We start from the raw sequence: 22,244 nt of genomic DNA, 5'->3' as shown, positions 1-22,244 counted from the left end.
TGTCTGCCAGTAACTGAAGAACATTGGCAAGCGGTTTGTCATGTCACCACTACATGGAATGTTCATCCTTTCTGAGTCACATCTACCACCTTGCCTTGGATGCTCTGCACAGACACTGGGAAAATAAGGAATCCTGAAAGATTGCTGGTGCTACTTGATATCATTTAGAATTAACAGGATCTGCTTTACATGTCCTTCATAAATTAATCAGCTCTTTTCTTAGCTTCAGAGAAAGAAATTATCAATATGGTATGTTGATGAACAGCATAGATTTTGGAGGCAGACAATGTTGGATTCAAATTCTTGCTTTGTCATTACATAGATGATCTTAAGCCATTTATTTCAGTTTATTAAATGTAAGTTTCCCAGTTTCCATAAATACTAATCATGCTTCATAGGATTTTGCCTAATTCAATGCCTGGGATATCATTGTTGAGTGAGTATGATTAACTGGGGTTATCTCTGACTATTTAACTATCAGTCTAGGGGAGTATGTGTGTGTGTGAACACTTAGTTACAATATCTGATGAGAAAATAATCAATACAGGGTGGTTACATAATGGCATCAGGGCCTCTCTCCCTGCTCAGTTCAGTTCAGTCGCTCAGTCGTGTCCGACTCTTTGCGACCCCATGAATCGCAGCACGCCAGGCCTCCCTGTCCATCACCAACTCCCGGAGTTCACCCAGACCCACGTCCATCGAGTCAGTGATGCCATCCAGCCATCTCATCCTCTGTCGTCCCTTTCTCCTCCTGCCCCCAATCCCTCCCAGCATCAGAGTCTTTTCCAATGAGTCAACTCTTCGCATGAGGTGGCCCAAGTACTGGAGTTTCAGCTTTAGCATCATTCCTTCCAAAGAAATCCCAGGGCTGATCTCCTTCAGAATGGACTGGTTGGATCTCCTTGCAGTCCAAGGGACTCTCAAGAGTCTTCTCCAACACCACAGTTCAAAAGCATCAATTCTTCAGCGCTCAGCCTTTTTCACAGTCATTCCTCTCCAGATTTTTCCATATGTCTCGTGAAGATCTTATTTGTAAGAAACAGGAACCAGCTCTGGCTAATAGAAACAGAAAAAGAAATGTGATATAATCACAGAATGGTACATATGGCAGTGAAAGAAAATGAACTATTGCTATATACAATGTCCTATAATATATCTGTTTTACAGTTTTACCTTTCATAATAAAATTTCAGATTAAATGTCCCTGGCACGTGTCCTCTCTACTATCACTGTAAATTCCATTTCTTTTGTTTCTTTGAGAGAAACTAATCTTTGTGTGTGGCTTCCCTGGTGGCTAGATGGTAAAGAATCTACCTGCCAATGCAGGAGATGTGGGTTCGATTCTTGGGTCAGGACGATCCCCTGGAGAAGGAACTGGCAACCCACTCCTGTATTCTTGCTGGAGAATCCCATGGACAGAGAAGCCTGGTGGGTTACAGTCCATGGGGTCGAAAAAGAGTCGGACACAATTTAATGACCAAACAATAACAACCACCTTTGTGTGGTGCTGGCCAGGCTCCTTTGCCCATGGAATGTTTCCAGGCAAGAAAACTTGCCTGGAATTTCCAGGGGATCTTCCAGACCCAGGTATTGAGCCCTCATCTCTTGCGTCTCCTGCATTGGCAGTCGAATTCTTTACCTCTGAGCCACCTGGGAAGCGTTATTCTCTCTTATTGTGAATTAAATCCAACATGCCATCTCTCCCAGGGAATTTCACACATTAAAATTTTTGCTGTTAATTACAGAATGAATATCTTTTCCCTAGAAAAGAAATTTCAAGTGCAGATAATCCAAAGATGGGTTTCCTAACCTCTGCACTTGAAATTGTACCACCTGTTTGCTTTTTGGGAGAATGATGCCCATGGCTATGGCTCCATTTGTGGTCTGCCAAATATTAAATCAAATTATTAGTATGAATTTTATCATTTATATCTATATTGTACAATGTCAGATTTAAATGTCAGTATAAGAGCATTGAACTTATCTGCTGACTTCCTGAAATTGTACAATTAATTCTTAGTAGCTTGTGCACATATATGTATCATTCTTAGCAGAATGGCAGACACACTGCACAACAGGGTGTGTGCATGGGAGAAAGCAAAAATATTTGGTGGCAGCGAAACGTTCAAATTGCTGCAAGAAGGCAGGGTAAGCCCAAAATGTAGTACAAATTTAACATCAATGAAGGCATTTAAAATCAGGGCTCCACAGCGGGGAGTGCTCTTTGAGCCTTATGGTGCCCAGGGCAGACCCTGAGGCAAACAAACTACCCCTCAGCTGTACCCTCATCATGTCCTTTCCTTCTCCTGGAGTCTATCGTCTGTGCCCTGTCTCCACTCCCTCACTCTTTACACCTCTGTCTTTCCTGGTTTGTGACCACAGTGGCCTAAATATTTGCCAAGCTCCTAGTCTCTCCTCCTCTCAAATGCATGCTCCTGTCTGCTGCCCAGGAAATCCATTCACATATTGTTGTAAAAGTATCATGGGCCTCTTACCTACTTCTCCAGAGTCATCATGCTCTACCTCTGTCTCACTCTTTAAGATCGAACAGCCCCAAATTATCTGTGGTTCATATAAAAACCCGAGAGTAGGAAATGGCAACCCATTCCAGTATTCTTGCCTGGAAAATTCCATGGACAGAGGAGGCTGGTGGGCTATATAGTCCATAGGGTCCCAGAGAGTCAGACATAAAAACGCAACACTTCTTTATATTGCATACCTCTTGTACTCATGACATTTTCTCTTCCTTTGACACCATATGTCTCTTTCTCTATCCCCAGCAACCCACCCCCACCATCCACCCTGCCCCATACCACTTCTTTGACTACCTAAACTTTTCCTCCTGTCCTCAGCTCCTGTACCACCTTCCTCCAGAAACCTTCTGGTCACAAGAACCCCTCTTCTGGCTGGGCTAGCTGCTCTTCCTTTGCTCCAACTGCATCTTCTGTATACCTATGTCCTGAATGTGTACCACTCCTTTGAATATTATTTGTTCACCTCTCTCTCCCACTAGACTGGGAGAGCTCCCTGAGAGTAAGACAGCATCGTATTCACCTGAGTATCCCCAGGGCCTGCTCAGTACTAATGTACAAAATCCTGTCCATGCAAATATCTGCATCTGTTTTGTCACTAGTCAAGGCAACATTCAATTTATTTGGAAACCTTTCCTACACCAATTGCTTGTGCTTAAGTCGCTTCAGTTGTGTCTGACTCTTTGTGACCTTATGGACTGTAGCCCACCAGGCTCCTCTGTCCAAAGGATTTACCAAGGATTTACCACTGGAGTGGATAGCCATTTCCTCCTCCAAGGGATCTTCCTGACCCAGAGATAGAATCCACATCTCTTATGTCTCCTGCATTGGCAGGTGGGTTCCTTACCACTGGTTCCACCTAATTGCCTCAAAGTCCTTCCTCCTGATATTGAATTTGTTTGTTGTTTTGTTGTTTTTGCTGGGAAGCCTTCTATTCATTTTCTAGGGTTTCCAAATTGGGTGACTGAAACAACAGAAATTTGCTTTCTCATGGTTCTGTGAGACTAGAAGTCTGAGATGAAGCTGTCACCAGAGTTGGTTTGAGACTTCCCTCCTGGGCTCACAGATGGCCATGTTCTCCTTGTGTCTTCACACGACCTTCCTTTCGTGTGCATCTGTGTATACATTGCCTCTTCTTATAAAGACTGCAGTTATTTGGATTGGGGCCCACACTGATGATCTCATTTTAACTTAATCACCTCTTTAAACACCCTACCTCTAAACACAGTTACATGCTGAGGGGCTGGGAGTTAGGACTGCAATGTATGATTTTGAAATAAGCTTATAACTCTGCTTACCTATTGCTGCTGCTGCTAAGTTGCTTCAGTCGTGTCTGACTCTGTGTGACCCCATAGATGGCAGCCCACCAGGCTCCCCAGTCCCTGGGATTCTCCAGGCAAGAACACTGGAGTGGGTTGCCATTTCCTTCTCCATACTTTCCCCTAAATTTGCCACCAGTCACCAAGCAGATCCCATCTGCAAAGATGCAAGTTACAGCATCCTTCCCTCCCTCCTGTAAAAGTTCCATATGGTTATTTTATGACCCTATACTTCCCAAATCATTTTGCATATGACATTGACCTCCAGTGATACATGGGAGGTCAATACAAGGGAGAGAGAACTACTTCTTCTTTTATGTGATATTTTCTCATGTTCGGATAGATGATGACTTTGCATTTTTATTTTCCTTCCTATTTTTTCTGAACTCCTAGATAATTTAGGGTTCTTATCATACAAGTGAATGGACAAATTGTGTGGTGTAACTATCACACCTAGGTTTTGATGTATCAAAAAGCTGTACAATTTTTATGTGTTGTTGGTTGTTTTCAGATACATTGCCTTATTGGATCTTCTTTTTAAAAACTGCAAATTATATACTATACTTTTTATTGCTAAAGAAATGTGGAACCCTAAAGAGGTCATATACCAAGTGAGTGTCAAAGCTATTCAGAAATCCAAGACTTCAGAATGAGGGACCACAGCTATTTTTGCTTTATCATTATTATCTTGTTTACATGGTCCTTAGAGCCAGACTTCTACTTTTAAAATAAGCATTTAGTTTCATTCTTTTACAAGTGGTTGACCAGTTTTCCCAGCACCACTTCTTAAAGAGATTGTCTTTAATCCATTGTACATTCTTGCCTCCTTTGTCAAAGATAAGGTGTCCATAGGTGCGTGGATTTATCTCTGGGCTTTCTATTTTGTTCCATTGATCAATATTTCTGTCTTTGTGCCAGTACCATACTGTCTTGATAACTGTGGCTTTCTAATAGAGCCTGAAGTCAGGTAGGTTGATTCCTCCAGTTTTATTCTTCTTTCTCAAGATAGCTTTGGCTATTCGAGGTTTTTTGTATTTCCATACAAATTGTGAAATTATTTGTTCTAGCTCTGTGAAGAATACTGTTGGTAGCTTGATAGGGATTGCATTGAATCTATAAATTGCTTTGGGTAGTATACTCATTTTCACTATATTGATTCTTCCAATCCATGAACATGGTATATTTCTCCATCTATTAGTGTCCTCTTTGATTTCTTTCACCAGTGTTTTATAGTTTTCTATATATAGGTCTTTAGTTTCTTTAGGTAGATATATTCCTAAGTATTTTATTCTTTCTGTTGCAATGGTGAATGGAATTGTTTCCTTAATTTCTCTTTCAGTTTTCTCATTATTAGTGTATAGGAATGCAAGGGATTTTTATGTGTTGATTTTATATCCTGCAACTTTACTATAATCATTGATTAGTTCTAGTAATTTTCTGGTGGAGTCTTTAGGGTTTTCTATGTAAAGGATCATGTCATCTGCAAACAGTGAGAGTTTTACTTCTTCTTTTCCAATTTGGATTCCTTTTATTTCTTTTTCTGCTCTGATTGCTGTGGCCAAAACTTCCAAAACTATGTTGAATAGTAATGGTGAAAGTGGGCACCCTTGTCTTGTTCCTGACTTTAGAAGAAATGCTTTCAATTTTTCACCATTGAGGATAATGTTTGCTGTGGGTTTGTCATATATAGCTTTTATTATGTTGAGGTATGTTCCTTCTATTCCTGCTTTCTGGAGAGTTCTTATCATAAATGGATGTTGAATTTTGTCATAGGCTTTCTCTGCATCTATTGAGATAATCATATGGTTTTTGTTTTTCAATTTGTTAATGTGGTGTATAACATTGATTGACTTGCGGATATTGAAGAATCCTTGCATCCCTGGGATAAAGCCCACTTGGTCATGGTGTATGATCTTTTTAATGTGTTGTTGGATTCTGATTGCTAGAATTTTGTTAAGGATTTTTGCATCTATGTTCATCAGTGATATTGGCCTGTAGTTTTCTTTTTTTGTGGGATCTTTTTCAGGTTTTGGTATTAGGGTGATGGTGGCCTCATAGAATGAGTTTGGAAGTTTACCTTCCTCTGCAATTTTCTGGAAGAGTTTGAGCAGGATAGGTGTTAGCTCTTCTCTAAATTTTTGGTAGAATTCAGCTGTGAAGCCGTCTGGACCTGGGGTTTGTTTGCTGGAAGATTTTTGATTACAGTTTCAATTTCCGTGCTTGTGATGGGTCTGTTAAGATTTTCTATTTCTTCCTGGTCCAGTTTTGGAAAGTTGTACTTTTCTAAGAATTTGTCCATTTTTTCCTCGTTGTCCATTTTATTGGCATATAATTGTTGATAGTAGTCTCTTATGATCCTTTGTATTTCTGTGTTGTCTGTTGTGATCTCTCCATTTTCATTTCTAATTTTATTGATTTGATTTTTCTCCCTTTGTTTCTTGATGAGTCTGGCTAATGGTTTGTCAATTTTATTTATCCTTTCAAAGAACCAGCTTTTGGCTTTGTTGATTTTTGCTATGGTCTCTTTTGTTTCTTTTGCATTTATTTCTGCCCTAATTTGTAAGATTTCTTTCCTTCTACTAACCCTGGGGTTCTTCATTTCTTCCTCTTCTAGTTGCTTTAGGTGTAGGGTTAGGTTATTTATTTGACTTTTTTCTTGTTTCTTTAGGTATGCCTGTATTGCTATGAACTTTCCCCTTAGGACTGCTTTTAAAGTGTCCCACAGGTTTTGAGTTGTTGTGTTTTCATTTTCATTAGTTTCTATGCAAATTTTGATTTCTTTTTTGATTTCTTCTGTGATTTGTTGGTTATTCAGCAGGGTGTTGTTCAGCCTCCATATGTTGGAATTTTTAATAGTTTTTCTCCTGTAATTGAGATCTAATTTTACTGCATTGTGGTCAGAAAAGATGCTTGGAATGATTTCTGTTTTTTTGAATTTACCAAGGCTAGCTTTATGGCCCAGGATGTGATCTATCCTAGAACACTTTCTAACACCTTACACAAAAATAAACTCAAAATGGATTAAAGATCTAAATGTAAGACCAGAAACTATAAAACTCCTAGAGGAGAACATAGGCAAAACACTCTCCAACATACATCACAGCAGGATCCTCTATGACCCACCTCCCAGAATACTGGAAATAAAAGCAAAAATAAACAAATGGGACCTAATTAACCTTAAAAGCTTCTGCACAACAAAGGAAACTATTAGCAAGGTGAAAAGGCAGCCTTCAGAATGGGAGAAAATAATAGCAAATGAAGCAACTGACAAACAACTAATCTCAAAAATATACAAGCAACTCCTACAGCTCAACTCCAGAAAAATAAACGACCCAATCAAAAAATGGGCCAAAGAACTAAATAGACATTTCTCCAAAGAAGACATACAGATGGCTAACAAACACATGAAAAGATGCTCAACATCATTCATTATCAGAGAAATGCAAATCAAAACCACAATGAGGTACCATTTCACGCCAGTCAGAATGGCTGCGATCCAAAAGTCTACAAGCAATAAATGCTGGAGAGGGTGTGGAGAAAAGGGAACCCTCTTACACTGTTGGTGGGAATGCAAACTAGTACAGCCACTATGGAGAACAGTGTGGAGATTCCTTAAAAACCTGGAAATAGAACTGCCTTATGATCCAGCAATCCCACTGCTGGGCATACACACTGAGGAAACCAGAAGGGAAAGAGACACGTGTACCCCAATGTTCATCGCAGCACTGTTTATAATAGCCAGGACATGGAAGCAACCTAGATGCCCATCAGCAGATGAATGGATAAGAAAGCAGTGGTACATATACACAATGGAGTATTACTCAGCCATTAAAAAGAATACATTTGAATCAGTTCTAATGAGATGGATGAAACTGGAACCTATTATACAGAGTGAAGTAAGCCAGAAGGAAAAACACCAATACAGTATACTAATGCATATATATGGAATTTAGAAAGATGGTAACAATAACCCTGTGTAGTACGAGACTGCAAAAGAGACACTGATGTATAGATCAGTCTTATGGACTCTGTGGGAGAGGGAGAGGGTGGGGAGATTTGGGAGAATAGCATTGAAACATGTATAATATCATGTATGAAACGAGTCGCCAGTCCAGGTTCGATGCACGGTACTGGATGCTTGGGGCTGGTGCACTGGGACGACCCAGAAGGAGGGTAGGGGAGGGAGGAGGGAGGAGGGTTCAGGATGGGGAACGCGGGTATACCTGTGGCGGATTCATTTTGATATTTGGCAAAACTAATACAATATTGTAAAGTTTAAAAATAAAATAAAATTAAAAAAAAATAAAATAAGCATTTATGTTTATGAGTGAATTCTTATTTTATTAACTCATGATTGACTATTTTTTAATATTTAAAATATTTCTATTTTAGACTTTGTGTTTTACTTAAATTTTTTAATTATAATTTATAATTTAAAAGTTCTGAATATTTTTAATTTAAAAGTAAACATGCCACTTGAACTTAATTGATAAATTTCTAAATAATTTTCTTGTGCCTTTTATAATATTTTAAAATCTATAATTGCTATAAATTTTATTGAAACATTTTTATAAACCTTGATATTGCTTATGTAATCAATATTTTATATAAAAAGTCATAAATTTAGTATAGAGCTAAGTTACAGTAACTCAGAGGATAATTTTCTGACTGACAGTAGAGAAAATGTATTAAATTATAATAGGGAATTGAGCATTATTATGTAATTTCTTTGCTGACTTGAATTTTAACTTAAATCCTCCAGGTAAGCCTATGACGTAGGTATCATGTTGTATGTTTGTGGAGACTGATGCTTAGTGATTCAGCAACCTACTCTAGATCTCCATGCTAGCATGTTATGGGGCTGGAATTTGATTCCGTGCCTCTGACTCCATCCCCATGCTTGTTTCATTGTGACACAAGCTAAAGAGATTACAGGAGAGACACGTAGTCAGCAATTACTCATTGAAACCAGTGACATGTTGGATTCAGACACTTGAAGCCAGTGAAGCCCATAAAAGAGGCATTGCTTTGCTTTGGTTGGTCATCTAACACTTGAGTTTCCAATCTCTATGACCCTTGGTATCTTCATCTATAAATATGAGATTAATTGTGGCATCTTCTTCAAAAGTTTGCTGTGTTGAAAAAAGCGTGTGTATACATACAGGATACACATATGATATATGGTACTTGTATAAACTTATTTAGATATTGTGTTTTACTTATAAGTCTAATCCTTTCAAAAAGCAGTATAGATAGTAAATAGCCATGGCCATAAAAATGTCCATAATTTTGGCACAGGAACCCTACTCACAGAAAAATATTCTAAAGAAATAATTTAAAATACCAAAAAAAGTATATTTTCATAGGTATTAATTGCAGGGGAAAATAGTTTGATAGTTCCTCAAAATGTGAAATATAGAAATGTCTTATGATATGGCATTTCCACACCTAGGTGTATAACCAAGAGAAATGAAAATTTGTACATGAGTGCTCATAAATGCCTTATTCATAATAGCCCCAAAGTAAAAACAACTTATATGAATAAATAGATCAATAAAATATGGTATATCCATTCAAAGGAATTTTTTTGGACAACAAAAAATGATGAAGTGATGATATATCCTACAACATGGATAATCTGTGAGAACATTACACTAGGTGAAACTCACAGAAGACAGTATATTGTATGATTTCATTTATGTAAATATAAAATGTTTAGAATGGGCAAAAATACAAATAGAAAGTTGACTAGTGGTTGCCTAAGACTGGGGGGAGGGGACAGGGGAATGGTGGAGAGTTACTAATAGGTAAAGAGTTTCTTTTGGCAGGGGACACAGATACCTTAAAATTACATTGTTGTAATGGCTGCACAAACCTAGACAACATATTAAAAAGCAGAGACATTACTTTGCTAACAAAGGTCCATATAGTTAAAACTGTAGTTTTTCCAGTAGTCATGTATGTGTGTGAGAGTTGGACCATAAAGAAGGCTGAGCACTGAAGAACTGATGCTTTTGAACTGTGGTGCTGGAGAAAACTCGAGAGTCCCTTGGATGGCAAGGAGATCAAACCAGTCAATCCTAAAGGGAATCAACCCTGAATATTCATTGGAAGGACTGATGCTGAAGCTGAAGCTCCAATACTTTGGCCACCTGATGCAAAGAGCTGACTCATTGGAAAAGACCCTGATGCTGGGAAAGATGGAAGGCGGGAGGAGAAGGGGATGATAGAGGATGAGATGGTTGGATGGCATCACCGACTCCATGGACTTGAGTTTGAACAAACTCCAGGAGATGATGATGGACAGGCAAGCCTGGTGTGCTGCAGTCCATGGGCTTTGCAAAGAGTCAGACATCACTGAGCGACTGAACAACAATGGCTGCACAACCTTATGAGGTTTTTTTTTTTTTTTTTCTGAGAAATAGTGAATTGCTCACCTTAAATGGGTGAAGTGAATGGCATGTGAATTGTATCAATAGAACTGTTTATGGGGAGGGAGGTGGGAGCGGGGTTCAGGATTGGGAACACATGTACACCCGTGGCGGATTCATGTTGATGTATGGCAAAACCAATACAATATTGTAAAGTAATTAGCCTCTAATTAAAATAAATAAATTTAAATTAAAAAAATAAAAACTTCAAAAAAATTACAGTGAAAAAATGGAAATAAAATATGTATCAGGATAGTAAATGACATTATACTGCATCCTGTTGATGGAACATGATGTAATCACTAAATATCATAAGCCCTAGAACTACATAACAACACAGAACATACATAATGTGATGTTCAGAGTAAAGCAAAGTGATGCTGTAGCTAAATATACATTCATCTGGATAAAGGCTGGCAGGAATCAGAGAGAGGAGACTGTGGTGAGGGGGATGTGCCACTTTCTTTCAAAAGTCTCATTAATGTTGTTGAGCATTTTGAAGGCACTTGTTTTAATGTGTTTTGTAATGGCAGCCTTGTGGTAAGTACAGGTGTACTGAAGATGCATAAATCATAGGAAAGGAAGGCAAAAGCACAAGGGACATTTAAAAATCAACATGTAAAATATCTAAGAATTAGAAATTGACATGCAAAGATTCAGCGGAGCATTTAAGGGAAATGCATACTGGGGGAGGCACTGAAGAATATTTAAGTAGCTCAGGTTCTCCCAGGATTCTGCCCAGAAATTTAAAAACTGGAGTGCCTGCAAGTCTCTTCTTCCCCATGAGCCTCTCTCTGCTCACAGGTTTTGAGGGGAGGGGATTTTCATATACCGGAGCTGGTGTGGGTCTGTGATAATAACCCAAAGGAAGCGGGAGCACTTAGCAGCGGGTGCAGTTTACTTAAGTTCACCAAAATTGTACTGGAGTGTGGAAAAAGGGAGGAAGTCTGGTCAAGCCTGAGTGAGTCAACATGTAATGGCCCTCCACCCAGCTCTCCTCCCTTCCCAAGGCCACCTCACCTCTGCGTCTGTGTGCTTGACCCTTGCTAAGAAGGAACTCCGGCTGGCCTGGGTGGGGTGAACCCAGATTCCTGTTGATTGGTCCCAACTCTTCGGCTGGGGGGACAGAGGGTAGAGGGGCCAGAGCAATGGGGCCTGGCCCCTCCTCTCTATGTAGCTATATCACATCCCTTTTAGGAACTTTCCCTTCCCTGGTTCCCACTAAATATTTGAAATATATTCCCCTCCTGAGTCCCAGAAGCAGCTCTTGAAAGTACTGCTCATAAGTTTGCTGTGCTGAAAAAAGTGTGTATACATATATGCAATACATACACATATGTGATACACATATGACGTATGGTAGCTGTGTGAACCAGCCCAATCCTTTTGAAAAGCAGCATAGATACTAAATCAAAAGAGCCATAAAAATGTCCATATCTTTGGCATAGGAACCCTACTCCTGGGAAAAATATTCTAAAGAAATGATTCAAAAGGCTAAAAATAAAAAAGAGTGTGTTTTCATAGGTGTTAATTACAGGGGAAAGTAACTTGATATTTCCTCAAAAGGTGCAATATGGAAGTGTCTCATGATCCTTTGGGGTAAAATTGTCCTCAGTCCTTTGGGAGCACTCTGTAGATGGAAGGTGCGGTCATCTTTAATCTGGATAAAGAATGGGTGACAAGTTGAGGATGGATGAGGGGTGGCCGTCTTTGAAGTAGAATCTGCTTGTATCTCAAAACAGAACACATTGTTTACAGCCCTGAGGTGTGGGGAGGAGGTACAGGCAGTTGATTGACATCCACATCCGTGTTTTCTATGGAATACAAATCAGAAAAAAGAGGGGGTGTATGTATACATACGGGGCTTCCCTGGTGGCTCAGACAATAAAATATCTGCCTGCAATATGGGAGATCCAGGTTTGATCCCTGGGTCAGGAAGATCCCCTGGAGAAGAGAATGGCTACACTCCAGTGTTCTTGGCAGGAGAATCCCATGGGCAAAGGAGCCTAGAGGGCTACAGTCCATGGGGTCTTAAAGAGTCGGACACAGCTATGGGACTAACACAACATGTACACATATAGCTGATTCACTTTGCTGTCCAGTAGAAACTAGCACAATATTTTAAAGCCACTGTGCATGTGTGTGTGTTAGTCACTCATTTGTGTCTGACTCTTTAAGACCCCTGGACTGTAGCCCGCCAGGCTCCTCTGTCCATGGAATTCTCCAGGCAAGAATACTGGAGTGGGTTGCCATTCCCTTCTCCAGGAGATCTTCCCTACCCAGGGATCAAACCCAGGTCTCCCCCATAAAAGGCAGATTCTTACCATCTAAGCCACTGGGAAAGCCCCTGTAAAGCAACTACTCTGCAGTAAAAATTAATTAAAAAAAAATCAAGATTTCTGAGCAAAGACGCATTCTTTTCTTCAGAGTTATTAGGGTTGTTTGAGCTGCCCAGTGACACCCCCTTGGACAGATGCCACCTGCACTGATCCCACTGCTCAGTCAGCGAGCTGAGCTGCGAGGTGATGCCTGTGTCCTTCCTCCTCAAAATTCTGGATTATTTCTGTCCTTCGGCACCAGGAATTGCCCTTATATTCCAGACTCCAGGGTAAACACTGAAGGTTGTAATTACAGTTCATGGTCTTAACCACTTCTTTGGTCTCCTTTTAGGAATCCAGTCTTAGAAAAGTAACCCCAGGTACCTGTCATTGCAGAGAGCTCTCAGCAGTTCTGTAGCTTCTCAGGAATGCTCTGAAGTTATTATGGGAAGAAGATAAAGGGGCAGTTTCACCCTTATCTTGCAGAGAGCTGGAGAGGATGGCCAGATTTGCCTGAGGCTTTGACTTTTCCCAAAGTTTCTCTTATTCCACTTTAAGACCATCCTCAGAGTCCCTGTCCCCACATAGAGCAAACAATAGGTTAGATGGGGAACAGCTCCCAATATCAGCCACCCAGCCACTCAACTACCCAAATAATAGCAACAACAAACCCTGGGTTGGAAAACCTAAAATGACCAAATGAGAGAGGGAAAAGGAAATACTATTTAGGGGGGCAGGAGGAGAAGGAGGTGACGTAGGTTGGACGTCAAGAGGATGAGATGGTTGGACGGCATCACTGACTCAATGAAAGTGAGTTTGAGCAAGCTCCGGGAGATTGTGAAGGACAGGGAAGCCCAGTGTGCTGCAGTCCATGAAGTCTCAGAGTCAGACACGACTTAGAGACTGAATGACAACAACAGTTTAGTCATAACAACATGCCCCTGACTACTCTGTGTTTTGTATGTGAACCCATTATCTCAGAAATATCCTTTTATATATGGCCCAGAATCATCACGTGTTTTCCCACCACACAAATGATTTCTAGGTAAGAGATCTATGCTTTGGGACTCGTACGTCGTTTCAGTCTTAAATATACCCAGTGCAATCATATCAAGGGACTCTTTGGTCCCAAAGAAAATCAAGCTTCACATCCACCTAAGAAAACTAGTTACCTGTTGCCATAGCAACTGGACCAGCCTTAGAGGGAAGGGCAGAGTTCCTCAAATTCAACTACTACGTCTGCAGATTGACTTCCTTGAAACTGAGTCATGTGTCCTGATCATCAACACTGAACTGTTATTTTCATTTAAAAAAAAAAGTCACAGTCTCAGTTGATGTACTTCAGCTTTTTCTCTGGTGCCACTCAATGAATGTCTTTTTATCTCTGAAAGGTCGGATTTGGTAACTGGATCCTTTAGAACTTTCATGCGTGCCCTAACGTGGTTGGGACCTGGGCCAATAGGTTTGGTAGTAATTAAACGTTGATGGCTGGAACATGACCTGTGAAATGAGTTGCTGGTCTCAGCTTCACTCCTAATGAACAGAAAGCCATATGCCTTGGAATTTGACCATCACCCCTGTTTCTAGACTACAAGAAGAAAGTCAGAGGTTTGAATGGCTTCTCCTGGGGATGGACTGCAGGGGCCTCTTCCCCAGCTTTGCCTTTCTAGGCCACAGATAGCTCCACAATTCGTCTCAAAATGCCCTACGAGATATGTGTAAATAACGTGAACCACATTTACAGGCAGGGCCACCCTGGTCGAAAGTACGAGTAATTTGCCCAGAGTAAGATAATTAGTAACAGCAGGGGTAGAGATTCCAGAGGGTGTACTCCATTCTTTTGCTAGGACCACTGAAAAAAATCTTTCTTTCACTCAAGAAACACGGCCAATTAATGGACAGCAGGAGGCGGGGATGGGTCAATACTTGCTTGATTCAGTTTTAAAGGTCATTTTTATTTTATGGGGTTGTTGGTACCTACAGTTAAGATTTTTTTTTTTCAATAACAAGTATCTTGATATTTCCTCTAATGAGACTGAAAAATGTGCTTAGTGAGAATGAGAGCTGAGGGCCAGAGAGAGCTGGATCAGCTGGGGTGTTTCTATATAAAGAAAAGATTCAGCTAACAAAAGGCAAGAGTACTGTCATAGAAAGCACCTATATCTACGTCTTAGTCCGTTCAGGCTGCTCTAACAAAATGCCACAGATTGGGAGTTTATAAGCAGCAGACTTTTATTTCTCAGATTTCTGGTGACTCGAGGTCTAAGATCAGGGTGTCAGCACAGTTGAGTGAGGGTCTTCTTCCAGGGCACAGACTTGTCCTTGTATCCTCACATGGGAAAGAGGCCAGCCAGCACCCTGGGATGTCTTTTACAAAGACATTAATCCCAATCATTCCCAGATCACTGTCTAAAGCCCCCACCTCCTAATCCCTTCACCATTTGGGGCTTAGGAGTTTTTTAAGGTTTTTTTTTTTTTTTTTTTCTGATGTGAACCATCCTTAAAGTCTCCACTGAATTTGTTGCAGTATCATCTCTGCTTTTTATGTTTTGTTTTTATTGGCTGCGAGGCATATAGGACCTCAGCTCCCTGACCAGGGATCAAACTAACACCCTGCATTAGAAGGTGAGGTCCCAACCCCTGGACCAACAGGGAAGCCCTTAGGGGCTTTAGTATTTCAACATATGAATTCTGGGGGCGGTGGGCAGCGGGGACACAAACATTCAGACTAGAGCTATGCATAAGACCTGTGTTAGATTGTAAAGGATACAAAGATAACAAAAACAGGAGTCCTGTCTTCAGTAAGTCACTTCCCAGCAGATAATGACAAGTACCCTAATAATAGGGTGTGAATCCTGTGATTGGGAGAAGTTTATTTTGATTCTAGCCAGAGTGGAGGAATATAGCGAAATGCTTCTTAGGACAGGTGGGAAATCATAGCAGATAGTGAAGAAAGGATCTTTTAGAAACTGGGAGCGGTATAAACAAAGGCATGGACTGGAATCTACTGAAGAAAAACACAGTTGGCCAAATGTGGCTTGAGGTTTAGGTTAAATTATAGGAGAGAGTTGGAACTAAAGCAAAAAAGGGAAAAAGAGCCACATTTTGGAGTGTTCTAAAAGGCAGGTAGAGAATTTTGGACAGTACTCCATATAGAATCAGAGGTTTGAAAACCAGAAGTTGAGCTGTGGTCAGTGTTTTTATGCAATAAGGTGAGATACTTGTAGTGTTATTTTTTTAACAACAACAAAAAAAGTCTAATCTATGTTCTGCAAGATACCTTAGCAGATTAGGCTGAAAATACTCTGCACTATTGTCGATACTCCTTCAGAATGTCATAAGAGGTTTTGTAATGTACCCCTGCGTAAGGTTAAATGAGTTTGCACCCACGGTAAGCTGAAGGTGCCTGTGTGAAAACGCTGACTCAGACATTTCAAGAGACAACCATTATGGTTAAGTGCTTGAGGCACTGTTGTGAGAAGCAGGAGCATGGCTTCATGCAGTAGGAGAGCCAGCCAAGTCCCTGAAACCTCTCTCTCTCTGTTTCCTTTCTCATAGGAACAGCAATGGAAACCTTCGATGTACAGCAGCATAACTCCCATCTGCTTTGCAAGCCCTCTGCTTGAGAAGCCAGTTGGCAAAGTAAGAATGAATTCATTTCTTGCTGAACGGTTTAATTTGAGTCTGTTGGCTGTTCTTTCTTTTTGTCTTGAGCTATTTGGGTGACATAATCAAGTTGATCTCATAAAAGTGGCTGATAAAAATCCAGATTTTGAACTTCTTGGTTGGCCCTACTGGCATTGCTCCTTGGCAAGATGTTGAGCTAAGTGATGTTGATCTGAGATTCCCTGGTCTTCACGTGGATCTTGGTGCTGTCCTCCCCAAATCCCTTCAGTGTCCCCCTTTCTTAGCTCTTTGTCTCACCTTCCCTTGCCTATCAGAACATAAGAGAAGGAAAGAGGTGGCTTTTAGTCATCTACATTGTAGGGGAAGGGAAACCTTTTTCCTCGCCTCTTTTAGCTTAGTGCCTGGGGTAATGCAAATTAAACTGAGGAAATAAAAAAGACAGGTAAACAGAGAAACGGTTTATTACTGTGAATAAAGAGGCCTTCATAGAAAAGAAGTGAAGATCCAAAGAAGCAACTGTATTTGAGATTTGTATAACATTTTAACAAAGAGTGATATTGGAAAAAGTGAAAAGAGAAAGGTGAAGGGTATTGGGCTTCCCTGGGCCATAATTTGTGAGCTGGTCAATCTATGGGGGAAATTAATGAAAAATTAAGAGTTACTTGGTAAGGTGTGTTATACTAACTCAAGTTGGTGCCTTTTCTACTACTAAGAGTCTTTTCTAGTGATTAAAAATCATCTTCTTCCTGGTATGGAAAAGCAAGACACCGTTACAAATTTATGTTACTTTTACAAAGGAAAGTTTATGTGCTACTTTTAGACAGAAAGAGAGGTCAGAGAGCTTTGCCTACACCTGCTATTTCTCAATTGCCTTTGACTCAAAGTAATCCTTATGCAAAAGTGGCATATTTGGGTGTAGCAAAATCTGATTCTCTTCAACATCTTATTGTGAAATCCAACCACCACACTCCCTCTTCCAAATATATTTGTTCTTTAAACTATCTTGTAGAATGAAAAACTTTGACTCCAGAAGAGAAATTACAGTATTTGCCTGATTCTGAACCTGAAATCACACCCATCAGTCCCATCAGGGCGTGTAGAGCTGGATAGTTAGGAGGTGGGTTCTAGGGTCACTAGCTCTGTGACTTTGAGCAAATCAAATGTAAAGAAGTCTTCATACCGGTACCTGCCTCATGGGACTTCATCAGAATTAATTTAATAAAAATTTATGAGAACAAGGATTTTTTAAGCCTATTTTGTTTACTGTATAGGCAAGTACTCAGGAAATGCAAATGAATTGAATGAATGAATAAATGAAACACTATACACATGATAAACTTAGAGGAAACACATGCTCAATTTGCTTATTTCAAGAAGTGGGAGCTGGAGGGTGTTATATGTAGAGAGGGACACCATTCTCGACACTTTGGCGAGAATGCCAAGGACAATTGCCAGGCACACCTTAACAGAAGCACCAATCTACCTGGGATAACAGTCACCTTCCTGTCCTTTGCTACAGTTATTGGTGCATCTCCAGACCACACACAATCCAGCCACTAGGATGAACCATAGTCACTGTCTGGACAAGTCAAAAACAAACAAAAGTTCTTTCAATAGGTCTTTTCTCTCCAACTTCTACATATGTGGGCAGAGCTGGAGCTTTTGTAGTTTTTAAAAGGAAATGAATCTATTTTTCCCAGCAATTCCTGGTAATTCTGCCTTGGCGGTGAGTCCTGCCAAGACAGCTGTCTTTGGAGTACGAACTCCCAGTGGAACAGGAAGTCTCCTGCCCATGCTCTCAGCGCGGTTGACGTTTTGCATGCGTAGCAGGGGAGTGACCCCAAGCTTCTTGGGACTGACTTTTCTGTACTTCATGTTCACTAAGGTCTGCACTTCCCCTCTGCTGACTTCAGTTCCAAGTAGGAGGAGTATCCTTTGGCCCAAAGATTAAAACAACAAACAAACAAAACACTCCCTGAACATCACAAAATGTGTTGGCAGCAGCTCCGTTTCACTGCTTTGTCCCTGCCTGGGTCCCTTCCAGCCCCACTTCCTTTGACTTTATTTATGTAGGTTCTAAATAGACCACCACTTTGTGGGGATGGAAAGAAGCCATTTCAAAGGTTGAGTTCAGAAGTCCGTGAGCCCCGCAGAGACTCTTTTGACTAAATTTCACGTCAATCTAATAGCCAGTCCTGAGTTTACTTGCTGTTTTCCTAGATCTGATTGAGAAACACTAACAGCAATGTAGAAACGGTAGAGAGTGCCTTTGGTAAAGGCTTGTCAGAGAGCTGAAGGAAGTCAAGGGCAATATGACCATTCTTGGGTTTCACAGATGGCTCATTGGTAAAGAATCCACCGGGAGATTCTTGATGCAAGAGACATGGGTTTGATCCCTGGGTCAGGAAGATCCCCTGGAGAAGGGAATGACAATCTACTCCAGTATCTTGCCTGGGAAATCCCATGAACAGTGGAGCCTGGTCAATTGAGTTGTAAAGAGCTGGACACGATTTAGCGACTAAACAACAACAACATGACCATTCTTGGTTCGATAATATTTCGCAGCATGTTCCTCGGGTTTCCCTCCCCTACAGGGCTGAATGAGCAGGTAATTGTCTGTCTGTACAGTGACACCAGGACTGTCCTGGAGTGAGAGGGGCTGCTCCCAAAAATACACTTTCTCTCTTTTCTCTCCATAGCTCTGGCTTTAGCTTAACACGTGTTCTGTGAAATATTCTAATGAATTCAGTTTAAAATCAGCTCTCTAATCTATCCACTTGGGGGTGTATGTGGGGGGGAATGATGCCAAAATTGTAAGAAAGTCAAGCTTTAATTATAGAGGTCAATGGAAGGCAGCATTTGGGGGTGGATAATTAAAACCTATGTTTAATCTGCCCAGAATCCAAACTCTCTTCCTCAATGACAAGAAACTTTCTATTGGTTAAAAGCCTTCAAGGTGGACCCAGAGGCAGTTTCTACCACCCAAATTAGGGTGCCCCAAGCTGAACCAAAGACCAGTGTTTCCTTGCTACAAGGGGGAGGAAAAGTGTTGAGAAAATATTAATTAGAAAACAGAGGTTTCCAATGTGAGCTCATAATAGAATAAGGAATATTTTGGCACCAACTCCAGTCTTACCACTAAATGATAACTATTTTCATTAGTGGTTATGATTAAAGGGCAGGAATTAAAGGAGGGAAACTTCCTTCTTTTCTAGGGAGAAGCCCTTGAAATCACCCTGGGCAGCAAGCAAGCCTGGAATGTGTGAATATCCACTCTCAGATCAAGAAGAGTTTTCTGTTTTATTTTACATAACTGAAGTCAGCGCCTTTTGAATGGAGCATGCAAATTTATGTAAACAAGAATGCAAATGTTAAAAAATATGTGTCTTGGGATTTCCTGGGGATGCCTTGGTAGCTTTATCTTCCTGCCTTTGTATCATCTAAATATCGTGTTGTGAAACGGGTGAACTTACTTCCCCAAATCCCACAATGTTATAACTAGAGGGCTTCCTTTATCATTTATAGGAGATATTTTGGAGAATGAATTAAGACAGACTAATGTATTTGACAGCTCCAAGAAGATACACAGGCCAACAATAAATGCAAAATGGATTGGAGACTTTCAATAAATTGATGGCAGATTCAAAGTGGATTATTGAAAGGGAATTAGAGAATGATGATGGAAACAAAAGCAGGGATTTAAGGAGATAGGTGACATGAGAGGATGCCATAAAATTCAAACTCCAGGCTGTCCTTCAAAATTCTCACTGGGGCTACTGACAAGAGAGTGGGTTGAAAGAAGTATTAGTTCAACTCAGCATAACAGTCCATGCCAAGTACGGATCATGCCAAGTCTAAATGACCCAAGCTTTCATGACCTCTGAAAGCTGCAGAGAATACACAAGCAGATGGAACTGTTTGGGATTAAGAGCTGCCCATGAGTATAGCTGTGCCAACCTGTCTTTCTCAGTATAATTTAGGAGACAGGTAAACTTGTCCTCAAGTCTAAGGAAATATAACTTTAATACATGATTTGATTTGGCCAGAAGGAAATGGAGAGAGATAAACAGCCTTGAAGGATAGCAGTGTTATTGAATGGAAGGGTAACTAAGAAACTAATGGAGGCCCCCTGGGCCTTCTATATTTCTCCATGAGTAAAGAGAGAAACTGGAGGAGCTGGGTGGAAGTACTGGATAAACAAAAGATAAGAAAGAAACTGGTGAACTCAGAATTAACCACATATAGAGCTGCTTTTGGCACCCCACTCCAGTACTCTTGCCTGGAAAATCCCATGGATGGAGGAGCCTGGTAGGCTGTAGTCCATGGGGTCGCTAAGAGTTGGACACGACTGAGCAACTTCCTTTTCACTTTTCATTTTCATGCATTGGAGAAGGAAATGGCAACCCACTCCAGTGTTCTTGCCTGGAGAATCCCAGGGGCAGGGGAGCCTGGCGGGCTGCCGTCTATGGGGTCGCACAGAGTTGGACACGACTGAAGTGACTTAGCAGCAGCAGCAGCAGCAGAGCTGCTTTATTTCAGAGTTGAGAGGCATCTGTGGGAAGAAAACAAACAGAGGTGTCCCTTTTTTGCACACTGATCTTTAGCTTCTTTTAACACTGGAGAATTTTTCTTACCAAAGGAAAATTTAACTTAGCCAAAATGGACCACTTTAAGAATTGTCGTCTAAGTCATGGCCCATTGAGAATCTCTGAGTGTGTTACATCATTATATCACGGCTAGGTCTGCATAGACAGCACCAATTCAATGAGAAGTACCTTGGAACTTAATACTCAATATTTAGGGCTCTAAGTGACCAAAGAAGATGGAACCAAGAAGGCAACCCACAAAGTACTCTGAGGCCTATTGCTGTTTCCAAAAAAAAAGAGAAAAACCCCAAAAGTCAGGAATGGAATAATCCAAAGAGAATAATAATTTTAAGCACAGCAAGCTACTACAATTACTACAGTTGTAGATAAATGTAATTTCATTAATTGAGAATGAGGGCACCTGATGTGACTGGCTCTCTTTCTCTATACATTTAGCTTCTGGTCACCGAGGTAAAATGCATTAAGCCAACTATTCTTAAAGGTGAAAGAAACTTCCAAGGTGAAGGGTCAGCTCTCTTCTCTTAAGATAGTGGAGGATTTAGTTGGGCATATGTCCACCCAACTAAAGAGCACATTTTCAGCATCCCTTGCAGCTAGATGTTGGCCATATAATATTATGGCTAATGAGATATGAATGGAAGTGATGTATGTAATTTTTGAATCATGCCATTCATATTAAAGGCAGACCCTTTCTGCTGGCTGGAATATAAATATGGTAGCAAAAACTGAAATAGCCACCTTAGACCATGAGAGGATGGCAGAGAAACCACACAGAACCATTATCTGCTTGTGTTCAGACAGCTGTTGCCTGAGATAGAAATTGGCTTTCATCTTGTCTATATCTCTATTATTTGGCCATTGGTACAGTAGCTGCAATGGTATCCTAGCACACAATTAAAATGGGAGAAAGTAGACTGCATGCCCTATGAGAAGTCACGTGGGATTCAGTGAAGGCAAAAGGCAGAACCTATACAGTAAACATTAGTTAAAGGGATGAAATTCTGAGTTGCTGTCTCCCCAATGAATCTGGATAAGGAAGACGAGTTACAAAGGCTAAATTCTGGCTCTGAGGATAAGGGGATGAACAGAACTCTGCTTAGCTGAGCTCTACTATAGTAAACCCAGATAGCCATCATATCCTGAATTTTGGAGTTCTCCTTAGATCTGAAACAAGTTTCTACTGAAAATATTCTTATTCAAGCACTGTAGTGGAACCAGTTATCTGGTCAAATAACATTCTATTGATAATTATTATATGTAGGAACTACATTAGTTTGGCTGAGCGCCGAAGAATTGATGCTTTTGAACAGTGGTGTTGGAGAAGACTCTTGAGAGTCCCTTGGACTACAAGGAGATCCAACCAGTCCGTTCTGAAGGAGATCAGCCCTGGGATTTCTTTGGAGGGAATGAT

At 40.6% G+C, this 22,244-nt stretch overlaps 1 protein-coding gene across 1 annotated transcript in view; it reads left to right on the top strand.

The window, feature by feature from the left end:
* The window catches only part of RASGEF1B (RasGEF domain family member 1B), a 651,632-nt gene that overhangs the window by 461,425 nt on the left and 167,963 nt on the right, over positions 1-22,244 (top strand). The window contains exon 4 of the mRNA XM_061420595.1: positions 16,158-16,241. Coding sequence (XP_061276579.1) covers positions 16,158-16,241 — 84 coding nt within the window. The remainder of the gene's footprint in view (positions 1-16,157; positions 16,242-22,244) is intronic.

Source organism: Bos javanicus, chromosome 6 (assembly GCF_032452875.1).
Source record: "Bos javanicus breed banteng chromosome 6, ARS-OSU_banteng_1.0, whole genome shotgun sequence".
NCBI classification, from domain to species: Eukaryota; Metazoa; Chordata; class Mammalia; order Artiodactyla; family Bovidae; genus Bos; species Bos javanicus.
Note: the sequence above shows the minus strand (reverse complement) of the source record. Positions and strands in the feature narration are given on the sequence as shown.